We start from the raw sequence: 19319 nt of genomic DNA, 5'->3' as shown, positions 1-19319 counted from the left end.
GACTCTGCATCTCGCAGCAGAGCTTCTGCCTGTGCCACATGGTCAGAGCTGCTCCAGTGGCAGCAGATGTGATAACTCATTAATTTTCCTTTCAAGGAGAGAGGCTGTGCATTGGATTCACCGGGAAAGAAGGAAACAAAAGGCAGCTGGAGGCGGGCAGGAATAAATGGGAGGCAGGATATATATATACACACTGAAAACAGTCTGTGTGTCGGGATAAATGAGGTACAAATCATGCAGGAAATAGCGCTGCAAGACTGACATGTATTTACCAAACAGGTTTGTCAAAACTCTGGATTAACCATGGGGGAGTGACAAAGGGAGCTGGGAATGTCTGGGAAGCACAATGGGCCCCGGGTCCAGACCCAACCTGGGTGCAGGTTCTGCTCTGTGAATATTTTCCACATTAACATTTCCCTCCGTAAGGCTGTATGTGGATCCATACACGCTGGATGTTCAGTTTGCAGCACAGGCACATGTGCATCTCTCACGCTCCCGGTCCCCACGGGGGTGTCCGCAGCCGACCTTGGGCGCTCCCGGCCGCGGGCACGGAGCGCTCCAGGAGCCGGTGCCCTGCTGCTCCCCGCACAGGCTGCAGGACGCGGCGCGGGGGCTCCAGAGACGTTTCCTCAGCAAATAATTTGGGAAGGTTGATCTTGACAGTTACAGCAGGAAGCGTGTGGGAAGTGCCATGAGTAACCGGGCTGTGCTGGAGAACGGGACGTGCCGTGCCAGCCTTCAGCCTCATCTCCCAAACGTCCCGGACGCCAGTCACAGCCCGGGACAGCAGCTTGGGGTGCCTGTTCCTGCTTCTCCACCCCAGCCCAGGCGATTAGGGCTGAGCCACAGGGATTGAAATGGGGCACAGAATTCCGGTTATTTAATGACTTGACTTTATGAAAGTGCGTCACTAATTAGAGGCAGGGATCTCCTCAGAGCTGGACTGCTTAAAATTAAAACTACGACGCTGGGGGGACTCCAAGGGCCGGGTGGCTGCAGCGCGGGGCCGCCCCGGCTCCCCCTCCCCTTCCTCCTCCTCCTCCTCCGAGGTTACGCCGGGCGAGGAGCCCAGGGCCACCGGGCGCAGGGCACACCCGGCCCGCCGGGCTTCGCAGACGGGGAGGGACCCCAAAACCCGGCTGGTTTCTTTTTTTGAGGTGGTTGTGCCGCTCCGGCAGAGGGGAGTTGCCATAGAAACGGGGGGAAACCCGGCGGGGGGGGCGGGGAGAGGCACCCGCGGCGCCGTCGCTTTAAGATCGCAGAGGAGGGAGCAAATTACGCAGCTGCACGGCTCATCCCTCCCTCCCTCCTTTCTCCATCCATCCATCCCTCCCTCCCTTCTCCATCCCTCCCTCCTCCATCCCTCCCTCATCCCTCCCTCATCCCTCCAGCGCTCCCGGCCGCCCCGCCGCACCCATGGAGGCCGGCGCAGGTGATGGAGGCGGGGGAGGGTGCGGGGTGCGGGGTGGGGCGGGGGGCACCGCACCGGGTACCCCACCGCACCGGGTACCCCACCCGGGTACCGGGCCCCGCACCGCCGCCGCTCACCGTCCGCTCTCTCCCTTCCCCGGCAGGTCGCTGAGCCCCCCACCCCGGCGCTGCTGCCCCCGACATCGGCGGGGCCCCGCGCAGGTGAGCGGTGCGGGGCGCGGTGCGGGGGGCGCGGTGCGGGGCCCCGCGGCCGCCGTGACTCATCCCTTTCTGGCTGCACATTCGGGGTGGGGGGAGGCGGGGGGCGCAGCCGGGTCTGCCAGCGCCGCTCTGCATCGGGGGGAGCGGGAGCGGGGGGGTTCCCGGGACACAGGGTGCTCGGGGCGGGTCACGCATCGGGCCCGCAGCGCACCCGCATTGCGTGTGCCAGACCCCCGCGGCACGCACCAGACCCGTACTGCTGCACCAGAGCCCACGGCGTGCGCTGGACCCCCCGTGGCACGCAATGGACCCACGTCTGACTTATCAGACCCATATCTTATGTACCCTGACCCACACTGCAAACCCACCTGGACCCCCGCCACACCCACCGGTCCTGCTTCACAGCCCTGGACCCATATGACATGCACTAGACCCACACAGCAGCAGCAGCAGCCACGCATTGCACCCACCAGAGCTGCACTGCACTTGCCAGACCCACATCTCATGAACCTGACCTATTAAACAGGCACCAGACCCTCCCTGCATGCCTCAGACCCTCCTTGCACAACCCAGACTCACATTTCATGCAGCAGACCCTCCCTGCATGCCCCCGTCCTACATCACACGCACCAGACCCATATCTCATGCACCAGACCCTTGTCACATGCATCAGACCCTCCCTGCACGCCTCAAACCCACATCTCATGCACCAGACTCTCCCTGCATCCGCCAATCCCCTGTCACATGGATCAGACCCACATCTCATGCACCAGACTGTCCCTGCACACCCCAAATCCCCCCTGCACTCCCCAAACCCACATCTCATGCACCAGACTGTCCCTGCACACCCCAAATCCCCCCTGCACTCCCCAAACCCACATCTCATGCACCAGACTGTCCCTGCACACCCCAAATCCCCCCTGCACTCCCCAAACCCACATCTCATGCACCAGACTGTCCCTGCACACCCCAAATCCCCCCTGCACTCCCCAAACCCACATCTCATGCACCAGACTGTCCCTGCACACCCCAAATCCCCCCTGCACTCCCCAAACCCACATCTCATGCACCAGACTGTCCCTGCACACCCCAAATCCCCCCTGCACTCCCCAAACCCACATCTCATGCGCCAGACTCTCCCTTCAAGCACCAGCCCCACACCTGCTCGTGCAGCATCCCAAAGTGTCTCTGGCACCATGGGGCATCGCAGGAGCTGGGGCTGCTCTGCAATTGACATTTTATTATTTAATGGCTTCATGCTCCGTCTCCAAAGGGACACAGGAACACCCAAGTGGGTTGATGAGCTGGGTGCTCTGTTCTCTCCTCCCCACAAGGTCAGCGCTGTGGCTGGCGCACAGAACCCACTGCTGGGTGCCTGTTCTGCTTATAAAATCCCGGTTTTCCCACCCTCTCTGGGCAACAGGCACGTTGTGCTGTGACCTTGTGCCAGAAGATGCAAATCCTGGTGGCCAGGGGTCCCGGGGTGGAGGTCAGAGGGGCAGTGCTCCCATCTCGGAAGTGCTGCAGCGGGCTGAGGCAGGAGATGTGGTGTGTGGTTAAATGTGTGGTTAAAGTAGGCCATTCCAGCCGTGTGGAGGCCAGGACTAATCCCCCGGCGCCGCCGTCATTCCCAGCCCTCGCTCAAGGTGGATGGTGGTTAGGGGAGACCTGCTTCCGCCGCGAGAGGCACCGAGGGGAGGAGGAGCTGTTGCACTGGAAGCTGCGTTTGTCTTCCAGGTTTTTGCCTTTGTATCTCAAAGGAGTGGGCTGTTCCTTCTGCTTCACACAGCTCAGCTCGGCTCCTGCCAGAGCACCTCTGCAGGATGGGCTGTGCAGTGGGAAGTCACCTCCATCCCATCCTGCTGACCTTCCTGGTCCGGGGTGAGACCACGGGGTCTTCATCCTGGGTATCCCACTCCTGCTCTCATGCTGCTACAGCACTTGTCATGGAGCTCTTCTCCCATTTCCCTTCGGCTCCAGAGTCCCCAACAAGACCCCAGCCTTTGCCCTCTGGTCAAGCACCTTATTTCTAGCTAATGAGGGCTGGGAATTGCCGCCTCCCCATTCGGAGTTGCAGCCAGGTCAGCTGGAAAAGTGATGAGCTGCATAACCCGAGCTTTCCCAATGGTGTCTGTTTTCCTGAAATCTCTGGATGTCAACTCAGCATTTTATAACAAACGGGAGAATAAAAGGAGATGCTGCTGCCTTTTGGAATGGGATACAACCACTCTTAGCAACATTGATTTTTCTGGTGGTGTTGCATAAACACCCCATGGGGTTTGTCTCTGCTTGTGCCCCGAGCACTCGGCTCTGCCCTGAGCTGGATTTAGCGGTGGCTTTGGCAGTGCTGGGTTAGCAGTTGGATTTGAAGGTATTAAAGGTATTTTCCTACCTAAATGAGTCTGTGATTCCATGATCTCCCTCTGCCTGGGACCCAGGTGAAGCTTTGGGATGAACCCCTCTACACTGGAGCAGAGGCTCCCAGCTTCTGGAGATATTCCTACATCCTTGGAATCTTCTTGGAGCAAAAGCAAAGCAATCCCTGTATCCCAAAAAAAACCCCATTGCAGGAGGAGGAGTGGACATGGTCATGGCAGCCCCCAGCTGCCCAGGTGGTGGCTCCAGTGCTGACCTCCTCCTGCACCAGGACTTCTGCCAGCCCTGGCTGCTGGATCCTGTTCCTTCCCACTGCAACCCAGCCGTATCCCAGTCCCTTTTCCAGTGCAAGCAGCCCTGGCCTTGCCACTGTCCAGGAACAAGAGCTCTGCCCCACGTCTGCTGCTGGGTGTTGGCCACATCCAGCACTGTGCTTATTTTTAGTGTGTAGAAAAGCAGAGCGGGTGTCAGGAAGGCAGGGTAGGTCCTTGTGAGCCCTTTTTGGCCCCTGGAAAAACAAAGCTGTGATTTTCCTCTCTGCGTTTCCCCTGCTTTTACTCTTGTTCATCCTGGGAGGCTGAAGATCTCCCAGGGGACCCGTGGGGACACCACGGTTCCTCTCCCAGGTCTCTGCAGTGGGTGAAGCTGCTCTCAGACGCTTGGGCTCAGTGCCACCATTGCAAAAGATTCCTCACACAGGATGTGCCAAGGGAAACACAGAAATCCGGCAGCAGGCAGGATGATGGGAGCCTCGACAAAGGAAGCAGTCAGCGAGAAATCCAGGGAAATGTGGCGGCTGCTGGCACAGCAGTGTTGTGCTGAGCATCGACATGGGCAGTAGCTGCAGGCTCTCACATCTTCTCTCATGATCCCTGTGGGGATGGGGTGAGCTGGCAGCAGTTGGATCCCTCTGGATCCCACAGAAGCTGAGCTTAGGAAGCTGATGGGAGCAATCTCTTGAGCCTGCAGCCATGAAACCCTCAGAGGAACAAGCTGAGGAACCATTGGAGGTTTCAGGGTCTCTCCAGGCATCCTGTGTCCTTGTTTCCCATGTGAGCAGCATCTAGGAAGGGCCATACCTGGCTGGCTTGTCCATCACTGACACAGCCAGGGGATCCAGCAAGGAGTGGGGAAGTGGCAGGATTTGAGGTGAACAAACATCTCTGTGGGGCAGTGATCCAGCTCAGCCTGAGGCACCTCACTGCTCTGCCATCCATCACTGTCATGGTGTGATGAGTAGGTCAGCAGTGCCCCAGGTCCTCTCTGTGGCTGGCAGGAGCCGGGGACCCACCAGGAGATGAGCCCACGGTGTCACCCACCCCAGGACAGTGGGACTGTGGGGGACTTGTGCTGATTCTGCATCCCAGCCCTCTGTGGGGGATCCACTTTTTCATGCTGTTGATCCAGCTGTTTCCTTATCAAGGCCCATTGCTTTTATTTATCAGGAATTCCCCAGGCTAATTCCACTGCATGGAACAAGCCCTGGTTGGTGCTGTTGGTAAAAGCTCTGTCCTTCTGTTCCACACGTGCTGAGAGACTCACAGGCAATTTTGCTGGCAGCAGCACCAGCAGCACACAGGTCTTTGCAATGGGCAGTGTCCACCCTGCTCAGCCCCCAAGCTGCATTTTAGGGGATTTGCAGGGTGCTGGACCACACAGGTGGTTTGCAGGACAATCTCTGGATTTGGTATACGTTGGAGTGTCGGACCCTGGCCCATGCTGGCATTCCCAGGTAGTAAGGGCAGACACAGAGGTGCTGTGCTGAGCAGGGTCCTGCTGGTCCCCCTGTGTGGAGACAAGGCAATGCCCCACAAGTCATCTTTGTCTTGGTCTATGAATTGCCCTGACCACCCCTGCTGTGGAGACAGGCTGAGAGAGCTGGTAGAGAAGAGAAGGCTCCTACGAGAAGAGCTCTTACGAGCCTCTCCCAGTGCCTAAAGGGGTTGCAAGAGAGCTGGAGAGAGACTTTGGACAAGGAGTGGCAGGAGAAGGGGGAATACCTTCCCACTGACAGAGGGCAGGGTTAAATGGGATATTTGGAAACAATTCTTCCTGTGAGGGTGGTGAGGCTCTGGCACAGGCTGCCCAGAGAAGCTGTGGCTGCCCCATCCTTAGAAATGTTCAAGGCTGGGTTGGACAAAGCTTGGAGCAACCTGGAATAGTGGAAGGTGTCCCTGCCCATGGCATGGGGTTGGAATGAGATGGCCTTCAAGGTCCCTTCCAACCCAAACCATTCTGTCATTTTAACCCCCTGCTATGGGCAGGGATGCCACCCACTATACCAGGGTTAATCCTGGACTTCCCCTTGCTTTCCTGGTGAGGCTCCATTGGTGCTGCAGCTACTCATCCTTGTGCATGGGGGTAATTCTGAGTGCAGATCCATCATTTCCTCTGCCTTTAGTAGCCACGTACCCATGGGAACGTGTGTGTTTAGCTTTGGTGTTGGATCTGCCCACCCTGCCTGTCCTGGGCAGCCTGTGGGCACAATGAGGCTTCTGGGGAGATTGAAGTGGCTGGTTGATTCTTTGGGAATAATGACAATTTATTATCACTGATTAAATTCCAGACACCCTGGATGCTTTGAGAGGCATCTAGCCTCAATGTGGGCACCAGGCAAGTCTGCAGCAGTGAGAGGAGGAGGAAATGAGGTCCTCAGACATGAGGCCAAATCCAGGTGTCCCCACAGAGCCGTTCCAGGCTGTGGATGCTGGTGGCAGGTGCCTGGGGTGTGGGGTGGGGTGCTCTCAGGAGCCCCATGTGCTGGACACACAGGTGCCATCCGCAGTGCTGGCACTTGCTGGTGTCAGGGGGGCACAGAGGGACCCCTGCACAGAGCAGTGTGGCATGAGGGTGACCTTGCCATGAGTGGGGAAGGTCCAGGTACAGCTGAGCTGATGATGGGCACCACAGGGCTGATGCTGGGCACCCCTGGGATAATACCAGATACCACTGGACTGCAGGGGAGGGGGTGAGGAATCAACCCTCTCAAATCTCCCTAAATCCCTGCTTGAGAGCTGCTGGAGTGCAGGCTGTGCTGCAGCCCTGTGTGGCACTGCTGGAGGGTGATGGAGAATCCTGGAGGATGCTCCCGCCAGCGTGAGGCCACGCGCGGCTCTTGCTGGATGCTGATTCACACTGCTGCAGTAGCAGAGCTCACTGCCCACTTGGGAACAGTGATCCAGCAGGACCAAACACTGCCTTACCCTGCCCAGGTCATCTCTGGGAGAATCCATCCCAGGTGGGAGCAGCAGGATCCCAAATCTTTCTTGCAGTGTCCCAGGAGTGCTGGCATCCCTCTGTCATGGGGCACTGTGCCTGCTGGGACTTGGGACTTCACATCACCAGAGCCATGGGATCTTTGATGCCCTAGTTTGGGGATCAGGGAGCAGCAAATCTGGGCAGAGGAGGGGCCTGGGCTAGCCAGGGTGGGCTTTGAGGTATCCTGGAAGAAGAATAACCTGGGGTGGCAATTGGGACAGCTGAGTTGGATGTTCTGCCTCCTCTGTTGTCCCACTCCTCACTCTCCCCTGGAGCAGGGCCAGCAGCACAGTGTTTCCTGTCACCCATCGATTATGTGTTGGCAGGTCCCATCTCCTGCATTGTTCTGCCAAAATCTGAGATAAATGCTGGCATTGTGAACAGGTCTGGGGTTGGGGGGGCCTCGGCCTGTCGGTCTCTGGCAGTGTGGGAGCACAGTGGGGATCCCAGCGGTGCCATGGGATGCTCGGCAGGATGCGGGTGCTGAGCAGATGCTTCCCTCACTCCTTCACATCCTGCGTGTGCCCGAGGTGCTGCAAACCTCTGGATCTGGCCTTTTTATTTATAGGAAAGCGGGCTCTGTGTTCCCCTAGGGATTAGCGGCTGCTGCCTCATCATGCAGGGATCTGTTCTTCCTCACCTGATTTCACAGCTGAATGGGGGATTTGCACTTAATTAAGGAAAAGCAGGCACGCAGCCCACTGCAGGGAGAGCTGCCTGCCCGGGGAGCTCCATGGCTGGGTCAGAGCCCTTGTACCATCTCTGCCCCCAGTTATGCCACCACTGCAGGCACTCTGTCCCTGTGGCATTTCCCTGGTTCCTGACAGGGATGGGGATCTGGGAGCAGGGGGAAGGATGTGCCATGATGAGAAAGGAGCTCCAGACCATGGGCAGGCACCTGCTCTGCTTTTGGGTTTGCATTTCAAATTAAGAACACCCTTGCTGTGTGCCCACAGGATCCTGGTGGGACCGCAGGCAGGCAGCATTCTGGCATTTCTGGGCTGTGGGAGACAAGTGGGAAGCAAAGCCCAGATGTGCAGGGGATGCTGTCCTCATCTGTCCCTTTACTGGTGGCCCTGGGGTCTGTACTGATGCCCTGGTGCCAGGGCTCACCCCACAGGGTCCCCATCTCATCAGGGCTATTTTCCTGCCTTCACCTGCTCTCTCTGTTGCCTTCACCCGCAGTTCCCTGTGCCCAGGACCCGTGGCACCGTGGCCATGTCCGTGCCGGGGAGCAGACGCGCGTCCACAGGATCACGAAGGTGAATATGCTTCAACCTCTGACCTCGAGACTGGACACCAGCGCCTGCAGCCGGGATGAGACGATCCCCACGATCCCCACACCATCACCAGCTGCCACTTCGCAGCACGAACCCCCAGCCCAGCTTTCAGGGGTTTGCATGGCACTGCCCGCTGCACAGCACTTCCCTGTCCGTGCATGCAGCTCCCCGAGTGCTGCACGCCCCGTCCCTCTGTCCGTCTGTGCCACGGCCAGGACCGACCCCTCCGTCCGTCCAGGCGAAGGCAGGCAGTGGTGGAGAGCACTGGGTTGGGGCAGTGAAACTGGGAGGTATGTTAGCCCTTGGAAAATGTCTCCTTGAGCTGAGTGGTAAAGGGAAAAAGAAAGAAAAATCATTTATTCCCCTCCCATTGTCTCCATGACCTGGACTGCCGCTAGGGAGGTGCAGGCTCAGCGTGGGCAGGGAGAGGAGGCAGAGCTGCCCACGTTAGGTGATGCTCTGGCAGATGTGGCTCGAGCTGTGCCGGGACTGAGCTCCCAGGGGACTCCCAGGGGGCTCCCGAGGGGCTTCCAAGGGGATTCCAGGGGTACCCAAGATCCTCAGGGTGCAAGGATGCTGTGCCAGCATCCAAGGGCTGCCACACCAGGGAAGGGGGAGCGGGTGGACATCCCCCCCAGCCCTGCCTTTGTGCCCGTCGCCATGTCCGTGCAATTTTGATCCCTGCTGTTTGTTTTGTCCTTTTGTCTTGTGTGTTCTCGGTGTGGTGGTTGGCAGTCGCGGGGTTTATGGACGGAGTGGCTTTGCCTCCTTCTTTAAGTCTTCAGCGCCCTCAGCCACTCGGCCTGAGACACAGCCTCTTCTCCCTGCCTCCAGGCGCCCCTCGCCCCCCGGGAGGGACACCTACGGCACCTCCTCGCTGAGCAGCAGCAGCAATTCTGGCTCCTGCAAGGGCAGCGACAGCAGCCCCACCCCAAGGTAACCCATCACCCGTGGCCCCAGGGCGGCTGCTGGGTGTCCCCGGGCAGGGGGAGCAGCTGCCGGTGCCGGTGCCCAGCGGGGACAGGAGCGCAGGGGCCGCTGGAGCGAGGCTGTGCGCTTGGTGGCTGGGGGAGCCGGAGCTGGCGGAGCTGCTGGTGTGTCTCCACAGACCCTCACTACCCTCCTCCTCCAAACCTCTCCGCCACTGTTGTTGTGTCGTCTCCCTCCCTGTCCCCCCGCCTGCCACCCAGGGATCCCCCGTCCTCTTCCCTCCGTCCTGCTGTGGCTGTGGCTTGCACGCTGCACGCTCCCTCCCGCCACTCCTGCATTCCAAGGAGCACCCGGATCCTTCCAGACCAAAGGCACGAGGGCAGGAGCTTCGCTTCCATCCCCTCGTGTTGCCCGGCAAAGGTTTGGCAAGAGCTGGTGGCCCCCTGGCTTCTCCGCAGGGAGCTCCGGGTGTGTCCGGGGCACAAACAGCCGGCACCAAACTGTGGGATGGGCACCAGCCCCAGCCCCGCAGGCACAGCAGCCTGTGGTGCACTGCTCATCACCTGCCTGTCTCCTGCCCCTGCCAGCTCCCAGAGGTGGAATCATTCTGGGAGGATCTGAGGGGTCCGAGGACGACATGGTGAGCAGGTGTCATGTGTGCTGTGGCCGGAGGCAATGACCATCCTGCTGCCATGGGGCATTCCAAGGCATGGATGCTTCTAACACAATGCTACTGGACATGGCTAAAGGCTGCTGGGCTGATGGACACCGTGCAGGGGGGCTTTGGGATGCCTCCTTTCCATACACAGGGAGTTTGGACCCCCACTGCCATGCCAGAGCCACTCGTGCAGCTCCCAGCTCTCCACATGCCTCCCAGCTTGGCCATGTAGCCCTGTCCCTGGCCAGCCCCTGCTCTCCACACTGTCCCAGGCTTTGGGCCAGAGCTGTCACTTCCTCTGCCCCAGTGCCAGTGGTGGCACGAGGAGGGTCCAGACGTGCTGCTGGCCCAGCCCGGAGCAGATGCTGGATTCCCTGGCTTGCTCCAGGGAAGGAGCATCATGGGCAGGACAGCCACTATCTCAGGACCTGCTCCATCCCAAACCCTTGTGCCTCCATCTCTGGCAGGGCTGATCCCACCCTGGGGTTTCCATCCACTACAGTTATTTCCAGGAAGGTCACTCTGGGCACACAGAGTCCTCGGTGTCCCTGCACCACAGAGGGAGAGCACCTGGCAGAAGCACCCTTGTGTCCAGGAGCTGCACCCACCTCCCGCCAGGGCACAGCACCAGAGACACCCACCCTGTCTGTCCTGCCAGAGGCACAACATTTTGTGTTGAGGCACAACCCACCCCGCCCCTCTTGCCAGGGCACAGCACCCTCACGCACCCACCCTGCCCCTCCTGCTCTCAGGGCTCCTTTGGGATGTGTTATGGGGCTGCACCCCAAGAGCAGGCCTTAGAACCCCTGGGTCAAGCCTGTGCTGACCCTAGCACTGGCAGTGGGTGACATCTGTGTCTCCTCAGGCGCTCGTCCAAGTACAACCTCTGCAGCGACAACCATGGGATAAAGCCACCGACGCCGGAGCAGTACCTGACTCCCCTGCAGCAGAAGGAGGTCTGCATCCGGCACCTGAAGGCTCGCCTGAAGGACACACAGGAGCGGCTGCAGGACAGGTGAGCACGTGAGCTCATGGTGAGGGTGCCAGCACCAGCCATCGCCACCTGCTGTGGCAGCTCCTGTCTGGGACTGGTCCTTCTGGGTGTCTCAGTTCCCAGCACGGCACCTTGTCCTCGTGCTCGTGCCCAGGGTGTGGGGTCACAGCTGTACCATGGCGTTGCTGGCATGAGGGATCTGGCTCTGCTGCCTGTCTGACCGGGAGCTGCAGATTTGGGGACTGGAGAGCCCCATGTCCCACCTGCAGTGGCTGTGTTCTCCCCTCACCCTGTTTTAAGTCCCTGCCACGCTTTTGCTGAATTTCAGCGTCAGAGGGTGGCTAATCCCCATCTGCTCCTCTCAGGCTTAGGCACAGCCCCGCCACCGTGCCAGCTGCCACGCGCCTGCCCGGGGCACCTGCCCACCCCCACGCAGCCCTCAGGGAACCTGGGTGCTGCAGCCTCCCTGGGAGAACGCTGAGTGTCACTTCCAGGGATCCCTGAGCTCCCCTTGTTCCCAACAGTGCTGCCAGGGGGCCTGAGCATCAGTCCTGAGGGTCCTCAAGCATCAATCCTGAGGGTCCCTAAGCATCCATCCTTGGGGTCCCTGAGTGTCACTCCTGAGAGCCCCTAAGCATCACTCCTAGGGGTCCCTGAACATTGCTCTTGAGGCTCCCTGAGCATCACTCCGAGGCTCCCTGAGCATCACTCCTGAGGGTCCCTAAGCCACTGGCTCCATCCCTTATTCCCAGTTGGGAGTGTTACTGGGTGATCTGGTGGCAAGCCAGTGCTGGGCACACGAGGACAGGGCTGTCCCTGCAGCCCCCTCAGCGGCGCGGTGGTCCCTCCCGTCTCCGCAGGGATGCTGAGATCGAGGACCTGAAGACGCAGCTGTCGCGGATGCAGGAGGACTGGATCGAGGAGGAGTGCCACCGCGTGGAGGCCCAGCTGGCGCTGAAAGAGGCTCGCAAGGAGATCAAGCAGCTGAAGCAGGTCATCGACACGGTGAAGAACAACCTACTGGAGAAGGACAAAGGCCTCCAGAAGTATTTTGTGGACATCAACATCCAGAACAAGAAGCTGGAGACGCTGCTGCACAGCATGGAGGTGGCACAGAATGGGGCGCTGAAGGAGGAGGGCGCCGGCGAGTCGGCCGGGGGGTCCCCGGCGCGATCCCTCACCCGCAGCTCCACCTACACCAAGCTGAGCGACCAGGGAGCCGGGGACCGCAACGTGGGGGGCTCGCAGACCATCTCGCTGGACGAGGGGGCCGACAGCGGCTTCGTGGGGATGGAGGAGGCTCCGGGCCACACGGACCCGCTGGACGTGGGGGGTGAGCTCGGCACCCGCCTGCCCCCCAGCAACACCTACGAGAAGGTGCTGGGACTGCGGAGCTGCGTGGAGGCAGGGGTGCAGGCCAGCTGCATGCAGGAGCGGGCCATCCAGACGGACTTCGTGCCCTGCCAGCCCGACCTGGACACCATCCTAGAGAAGGTGATGAAGTCCCAGGCTTGCAGCTTGGGCAGCCCCACCTCCGCCTGGGTCTCTGAAATGGAAGACACGATGCCCGTCCCCGAGCTCGCCAACCCCACCGGGACCACGGACCTGATGATGGCCGAGCCCGACGCCGCGGCGGCGGCTGCCAGTGCCGAGGGGGGTGTCCCCTGCAACCCGGCGGTGCGGCAGCCCCGCAGCTCCAGCCCCTCGGTGGCCATCGCCTGCGTGGCGGAGGAGGAGCTGACGGAGGTGACCGGCTGCGAGACCAACCCTTCCAAGAGCTACTGGAGCCGCCACTTCATCGTGGATCTGCTGGCGGTGGTGGTGCCGGCGGTGCCCACGGTGGCCTGGCTGTGCCGCTCGCAGCGGCGGCAGGGCCAGCCCATCTACAACATCAGCTCGCTGCTGCGGGGCTGCTGCACCGTCGCCCTGCACTCCATCCGCAGGATGGGCTGCCGCCCCGTCGCCAGCCCCGGCCCCGGAGGCACTGCCCAGCCCTGACCCCTCCGGCGCCCTCCACCCGCCCCCACGGACCCGACTGCTGATTGTAAAGCCCCGGCGTGGCACTGGCGGGTGGGAAGGGCCCGAGGGGTCTGTGGGTGCATCGAGATGTGCTGCCCACCCCCCCAGCTCCTTCGCCCTGAAGGAGGGAAAGAATCGTTGTTGGAAGAGGGGTGTGGGCAGCCAGCGTCACCCCCCGCCGATGGACACCCCTGCCTGTGCCCATGGCTGCGGGGCTGCACCCGCCGGGGGGGCTCTCCCTCCGTCGCACTCGCTTTTTGTTTGTCGCCGGGTTATCCCCGGGGCCAGCCCTGCCACGGGCGGGTGATGGCAAGGTGCTGGCAGCGTGGGGCGCTGGGGATGCCCCTTGCTCCAGGGGCAGTGTCTGTCTGTGAGCAGGGGGATGGGGGGTCCTGGCCAGACACAGGGATCGGCTCCGGAGCGACTCGGGCCAGACCTCCATTCCCTGGGAGATGCCTCCCCACCCTGGGATGGAACTGGGCTGCAGCTCACGCACGGAGCCCCCCGAGGAAGCCGTGGGCTCTCCCTCCCTTTGCTTTGCACTATATTCACTTTTTTTTGGGTACAGACTGAAGCCCGGCTGTTGGGACTCTGGCTGCCGGGGAGCGGGGCCGGGGGCTCCTGCGGTTCTGCCAGCCGTGATGCCGGTGATCCACCACGTGCTGGAGCTCGGATGCCTTTGCTGGGGTGCGGGCAGTGCCGTGCAGGCAGAGCCAAGCCCTTTGCCGCCCCGGCCCACCCAAACCCCCGCTTTGCTGGTGGCCTCCGGAAAAATGCCTTTTTTTTTGTTGTTGAAACACAAAGACAGCAAGGATTGCTCAGCGGGGCTGTCGGGGCGCGGGACTTGGGGCTCCCCCAGGCGCGCCGCACTCCCACCCCACGAATGTCTGTGGTTTCTTCGTGACTTGAACTAACAGTGTTTCCCCCCCAACCCCAACCCAAGCCCGCTCCCCCAGCCATGGGTGCCACCGGCCAGGTGCCCTGGCAGCCGGTGATGCTCCACACGCCGGTGTCCAGTGCTCCCCAGAGGGGCACCTGCCACATCCTGTGTGCCCCACACTTCCCTCCATCCCCCTTCCGCCGGCTCTGCCCGTGCTGGGGGGCAGTGGGGACAGCAGCTCTGCCACCAGCACAACACCAGGTGCCAGGGGAAAGATTTGGGGAGCAGCAGTGTCCAGGCAGCCGGGGCTGATGTAAGTGGAGCTGGGATATTCGCCTCTCATGCAATGTATTTGTGGATCTGTGTACACGTCTGTTAGACTATCCAAAGCTTTGCCAAGAAATAAATGTAACGACTATATTTGAAAGACAAATCTATATAATATATTTTTTAAATACAGAACTGAAAAAGCTGTAACCCCCCTCTTCTTGTTTCCCCTGTCCTGTACTTGCTGTCTGTGGTGGATGTAATAAATGTCGCTGGGTCTGTGTCTGCTTTGGCTGGAGCCAGCCCTTGGCATCCACCCTGGGGAGGGGTGGTCCAAGCAGGGACACGGGGACAATGGGACCCTGTACAGGACATCTGCCCCATCCCTGCTGAGGAGAGGAAGGACCACCCAGCAGCCACCCAGACTCTGAAGGGATAAGGAGTTTTGTGCTAAAATAGCTCCTTTGGAGGTGCTGTGGGTTCCCCATAGCAGGTCCTCTGGGCTTCCAGCATCAGCTGCCAGAACAATAGTGATGGTGTCACAGGTCAGGGATGGAGTGGTCCATGGACGATTTCACCAGCCCTGATGAGAGCCTGAGCAGAGGGAAGGGAGGTCAGTGGGGGGAACCTGGGGGTCCCTGTGGGGTGTGGGGGGGTCCTTGCAGCCCCACGTTCTCACCGTTTGACCATGTGCTCGTAGATCACGGTGGGGATGATGGTCAGTGTCACCACGTTCCCAGCCCCTGCCAGCACCTCCATGAGCTGCTTATCCTGTGGGAAAGAACAAGGAGGTCCATAGGGTGCCCAGCTTAGTTCAGTATCCCTCTCCCTCCTGGATTCTCTGGGCACATGCTGGACTCCCCAGGCGTGTCCTGCAGCACCAGGGCACAGCCCTACCTTCATGCCGATGACGTTCTGGCCGTTCACCTCGCAGATGCAGTGGTGGGTGAGGAGCCCGTTGCGGGCGGCCGAGCTGTCCTTGGCCAGTGACACAATCTTCCCCTTCTTCACCACAATGCCGACGTGGCCAGTGCTGTCCTTGTGCACGGTCACGGTGCGCTGGAAAGGCCTGTGGGGAGAGCACCCTCAGTGCTGCCACTGGCACTGCCACCAGCACCGCTGCCACCAGCCACTCACCTGTCCCGCACCACCATGACGATTTTTTCAGGGTTGGCCTTTTTCAGTGCACGCTGTGCCTTGTCACTGCTCCAGCCTGCGCAGTTCTTGCCGTCGATCTGCAGCACCTGGTCCCCGAAGCGCAGCCCCACCAGCGCTGCTGGCGAGTTGGCCTTCACCAGCTGCACGAAGATGCCCTGGGGACACAACGGAGTGGTGGCACTCCGATGGCCATGCCACGCACCATGGTATGCCATGCCGTGCCATCTGCACCCTGCTGTGCTGTGGCACGCTGTGATATTTAATGCCACACATTGCCGTGCCATGATACACTGCCATGTCACGCTGTGCCTACTGTCATGCTCACGCCGTGTCACATCGCGCCATGACACACCGTCCTGTGCCAGCCCAGCCCCGTGCCAGCCCAGCCCCTCACCTGGTCAACGTTCTTCAGATGCAGCCCTGTCTTGCCCCGCTCGTCCTTGCACAGGTGGATCTCCCGCACACCCGGCTTGATCTCTGCCCGCCGCAGCCCCGCGCTGTTCCCGCTCAGGGGGGCGACCAGCTGGCCTGGGGAGGGCCCAGCGGGGGTCAGTGCCTGTGGGGGAGCTGGGGGTCAGTGGGGACAGGGGGGACACACAGCCCTGTGCACCTCAGCCTTTGGAAGTGCTGCATCCCTTTCCCAGGCAGGATGAGGAGCCAGAGGGACCCCCATTATGGCATGGGGAGCCAGGTGGGGCAGGGAGCTGCCAGCCCAGACACCTACGGTGCTGTCCTCGGTGCGCAGGTTCTTCTGGATCTCCTCGCTGGAGAGCGCCAGCCCCATGTAATTCTCCAGCTCAGCTAGGTTGGGGTACAGCACAGGTGGCTCTGAGGGACATACCAAGTGTGGTCTCAGCTCCTGGGGCCCCCAACCCACAGCCATTGCCCCCTCTATCCCAGGAGCCCCTGGGACCATGGGCCAGCAAAAAGAGACCCCAAAATCCCATCCCCAACCCGTGCACTGAGTTGTGAGGGGGTCTCAGCTAAGCCCCCCCACACACTGAGTATCATTACCCACCCAGACAGCCCCAGCACAGGGTGAGCTGATCATGCCCCACCTTACCAGCACCTGAGGTGAGCTTTGGCTTCTCTGTGACCACTGTGGTGGCGGGGGTCCTCACCCCAGCTGCTGCCTGTGCCTGCCAAGAGACAGGATGCTCGATGCTGTGCCCCCCACCCCAGGGGACCCTCTGAGGTGAGGCCCCACAGGGACCCATTGGGGTCTGCTCAGCTCCTGTAACACTGCTGAGCAGGCACTGACCTGCAGGACCTGGTGGCCCTTCATGTCCTCCAGGGAGGGGTAGAGTGTTGCCATCGCTGCTGCTGTCTGGGGACAGGGATGGGGCGGTTCAGGGACTGGGTGGCCTCTCTCTGAGCATCCCTCCCAGCCCGTGTACCGGAGATGGGCTGTCACCTGAGCCTCCAGTGTGACTCAAGGCCATGTCACCATCACCACCACTTCCTGGTGGCTGGGACATGGATTTCTGTGTGCCAAGCAGGTCCTGGTCCCCATGTTCACCTGCCCCACAAAGCCATCCCAACACCACCCTGATAGGGGAGTGGGATATCCCATGGGAATGGCCCCTTTGCCCTTCATCACACCCCTCTGCTCCCCATGTCCAGCTGCTGCCAGTGGGGCCATTCCAACATTACCCAGACACACAGTGAGATGTCCCATGGGAACAGCCCTCACACACCATCAGCCCCCTCTTCACCTCATGTGCCCAAGGCTGTGCCCCCCCAAACCCATTCTATAGCATCTTGTGCCCTAAAAAGCATCATCCAAAACTCATGGTGTAGGGGCCAAATCCAGACCCAGCTCTGAGCCCTGTGAGAACCAGGCAGGATCCCACCTGCAGCCCAGGGACAGCAGCAGCATCCAACAAACAAAATCCGCCAAAGTCCACCCCTGGCACCCCTGGACTCACCTGCCAACAGCTCCCAAAGCCTTGTGACACCCTCTGCCTGGCCCCTGGATTTTATAGCCAGGCCCAGCCCAGGGAGGGGCCAGACAGCCTCAGCTGATTGCATCTGTAGGTGCAGAGTAGGACAGAGGTGAGGAAGAGGAAGAGGAAGGTGAAGGCAATAATGCACGGAGCCCTGGCACTGCAGGGATGGGACAGGGATTGGGATGGGGACAGGGATGGCTTTCTGTAGGTTCGGGCATCCTGGGGAAGCAGGGGTGGGGCTGTACCCCCCTCATGGTGCCCTCCCCCCCCAAATGCATCACTTCTCCTGCCACCCTCAGCACGTGGCTTGGCCCCTCCTGGGCTCCATAGGCCCTGCTGGGGGGTGAAGGGGGTTCCCCACCGTGATTCCCTGCGTGGGTGGTGGCTCCTGCTGACACCTCGCTGCCCTGGCGTGTGCGGCTGACGCGGCCCTGACTGGAATCCCATATCCCACACCCTTCCAGCCGTCACCTGGAACACGTGCCAGGTGTAGGAGTCCCATGCTGCAGGTGGAGAAACTGAGCCAGCACAGAGCTCAGAATGGGGTGGCTGTGGCATCCTGCTGCCATGGGCCACCACCATGTCACCTGGGGATCCAGCCCTCCAGCAGCCAGCAGTGACATTCTGCTGCTGGCATTGAGGATGTCATGGGCCACCGTGTCCCCAGGGGCTGGGCAGGGGGGTGCCGAGAGCACTTAGGCAGGCCTGGACCTGGTGGCACCAGCCCAGAACTCCCTGGCACGGGGCCAGTCCCACTGTGGAGCCGCAGCCAGGCACATCCCAGCTCCCCGTGCCTCTGCTCCACCGTGCCAGGCCAGGAGGAAGTGTTTTATTTACCGGTGTTATTTTTAGCTGGATGGTGCTCAGCTGCCTTGACCAGCCCAGGACAAGAACAGCTCGAGCACCAGGAGCAGAGTCCTGCATAGACACAGAGGTTTGTTTCCTGGAGTCTGTTCATTCCCTGAAACCCTCATCCCCACAAAGGCACAGCTGGAAGGACTCACACCCCACCTGCACTCATGGCTGCTGCAGGAGTTGTGCAGGGGCTGAGGGCCCAAGGGCAGGGGGCTTCCCTCAGCCTCCCCCTGCCCTGGCTTAGCCCCAGCCAGAAGCCATGGCAGTGCCTGGCACCAGTTAATAATTAAAGCAAAAAGCTTTGCAGAATTGAAACCCAAACTGGCCTCAAGCTTCCACCCAGAAACAGCCACAGCAAAGGACAAAGCAGGGTGCTAGTGCCCCACAAGCTCCTGTTCTGCTTAACTGAGCAGCAATTAAGGGCAGTGCTAATTTGGGCACAGCCCTGTGCCAGCACCAGTGTTCCTGGGTGCATCCCAGTGGCCAAGCTGCACCTGCCCCAGGGCCACTGCTCCCTCCAGGACCCATTACACACAAACTTTGCATGGCAGCTGGGACAAGCTGTGTTATTGATCGTGGCTGTGTTATCACTTGTGGCACACTGATCAAAGGTTGTCAGCAGAGGAGCCAGGCACTGGCTCACAGTGGTGCCTGAGCAGGTCCTACACACACAACACCCACAGCTGCAGCAGCAAAGGCCAAAGCAGGTGATGTGCTGTGCCCTGTATGCCATGTTCAGCTTTCAAAAAGGACTGAAATAAATTCAGAAAGATGCAAGGAAAGGCAAGGACCATGGGAACATGCATCCATCTATCCCTCATGCTTCCAGTCTGGGCTGAGTCACAGCCACAAGGGCATGAGGCTGTGAGGGCAATGCTTAATAGGTTATGGTGAGGCAATTAATTATGCAAATTCCAGCAGGCCGCCATCACCTCCCAACAGAGCACAGGAGCGAGAGCCCCAGGCATCTTACTGTGCTCCCAGGGCTGAGCACCTGAGCCTCACACTAAGGCACAGCACCCCATGAGCCTGGCACTGCACCCTGTGAGCCTGGCACAGCAAC

At 60.5% G+C, this 19319-nt stretch overlaps 3 protein-coding genes across 8 annotated transcripts; 2 read left to right on the top strand and 1 right to left on the bottom strand.

The window, feature by feature from the left end:
• Positions 1–1258: 1258 nt before the first annotated feature.
• SNPH (syntaphilin) lies at positions 1259–14579 on the top strand. 5 transcript variants are annotated; one of them, XM_086853348.1, is made up of 6 exons: positions 1259–1432; positions 1575–1632; positions 8452–8528; positions 9381–9482; positions 11000–11149; positions 11989–14579. In XM_086853348.1, the coding sequence occupies exons 3-6, from the start codon at positions 8485–8487 to the stop codon at positions 13124–13126; spliced, it is 1434 nt and encodes a 477-aa protein (XP_086709474.1). In that variant the 5' UTR covers positions 1259–1432; positions 1575–1632; positions 8452–8484; the 3' UTR covers positions 13127–14579. The 5 variants fall into 5 exon arrangements, with proteins under 5 accessions (XP_086709474.1, XP_086709472.1, XP_086709473.1 ...); XM_086853346.1 differs by having other exon boundaries at positions 1267–1432; positions 9282–9482; XM_086853347.1 differs by lacking the exon at positions 1259–1432 and having other exon boundaries at positions 1617–1632; positions 8452–8836; positions 9282–9482.
• On the top strand, positions 1417–3153 carry LOC147650150 (uncharacterized). The gene is made up of 3 exons (XM_086853409.1): positions 1417–1451; positions 1575–1632; positions 2064–3153. The coding sequence occupies exons 1-3, from the start codon at positions 1417–1419 to the stop codon at positions 3069–3071; spliced, it is 1101 nt and encodes a 366-aa protein (XP_086709535.1). The 3' UTR covers positions 3072–3153.
• Positions 14448–17504, bottom strand: SDCBP2 (syndecan binding protein 2). 2 transcript variants are annotated; one of them, XM_023939733.2, is made up of 9 exons: positions 17381–17504; positions 16714–16779; positions 16516–16591; positions 16177–16280; positions 15847–16008; positions 15432–15607; positions 15192–15363; positions 14974–15065; positions 14448–14888 (listed from the first exon to the last, which is right to left on the bottom strand). In XM_023939733.2, exons 2-9 carry the CDS (start codon positions 16765–16767, stop codon positions 14834–14836), a joined length of 891 nt encoding a protein of 296 aa, XP_023795501.1. In that variant the 5' UTR covers positions 16768–16779; positions 17381–17504; the 3' UTR covers positions 14448–14833. The 2 variants fall into 2 exon arrangements, with proteins under 2 accessions (XP_023795501.1, XP_086709479.1); XM_086853353.1 differs by lacking the exon at positions 17381–17504 and having other exon boundaries at positions 16714–16884.
• Between the last annotated feature and the right edge of the window lie 1815 nt (positions 17505–19319).

This window comes from Cyanistes caeruleus, chromosome 16 (assembly GCF_971803275.1).
Source record: "Cyanistes caeruleus chromosome 16, bCyaCae1.hap1.1, whole genome shotgun sequence".
NCBI classification, from domain to species: domain Eukaryota; kingdom Metazoa; phylum Chordata; class Aves; order Passeriformes; family Paridae; genus Cyanistes; species Cyanistes caeruleus.
Note: the sequence above shows the minus strand (reverse complement) of the source record. Positions and strands in the feature narration are given on the sequence as shown.

Bases quoted from the DNA above. Each gene is read 5' to 3' on its own strand.
- LOC147650150 (XM_086853409.1), top strand. From the start codon at position 1,417: ATGGAGGCCGGCGCAGGTGATGGAGGCGGGGGAGG. The intron at 1,452-1,574 runs GTGCGGGGTGCG...CTTCCCCGGCAG, and splicing joins GGTGATGGAGGCGGGGGAGG to GTCGCTGAGCCCCCCACCCC. The intron at 1,633-2,063 runs GTGAGCGGTGCG...GACATGCACTAG, and splicing joins ATCGGCGGGGCCCCGCGCAG to ACCCACACAGCAGCAGCAGC.
- SNPH (XM_086853347.1), top strand. From the start codon at position 8,535: ATGCTTCAACCTCTGACCTCGAGACTGGACACCAGCGCCTGCAGCCGG. The intron at 8,837-9,281 runs GTATGTTAGCCC...GGTGGTTGGCAG, and splicing joins TGGGGCAGTGAAACTGGGAG to TCGCGGGGTTTATGGACGGA. The intron at 11,150-11,988 runs GTGAGCACGTGA...CCGTCTCCGCAG, and splicing joins CAGGAGCGGCTGCAGGACAG to GGATGCTGAGATCGAGGACC.
- SDCBP2 (XM_023939733.2), bottom strand. From the start codon at position 16,767: ATGGCAACACTCTACCCCTCCCTGGAGGACATGAAGGGCCACCAGGTC. The intron at 16,281-16,515 runs GTAAGGTGGGGC...TATGTCCCTCAG, and splicing joins AAAGCTCACCTCAGGTGCTG to AGCCACCTGTGCTGTACCCC. The intron at 14,889-14,973 runs GTGAGAACGTGG...CCCTCTGCTCAG, and splicing joins TACGAGCACATGGTCAAACG to GCTCTCATCAGGGCTGGTGA.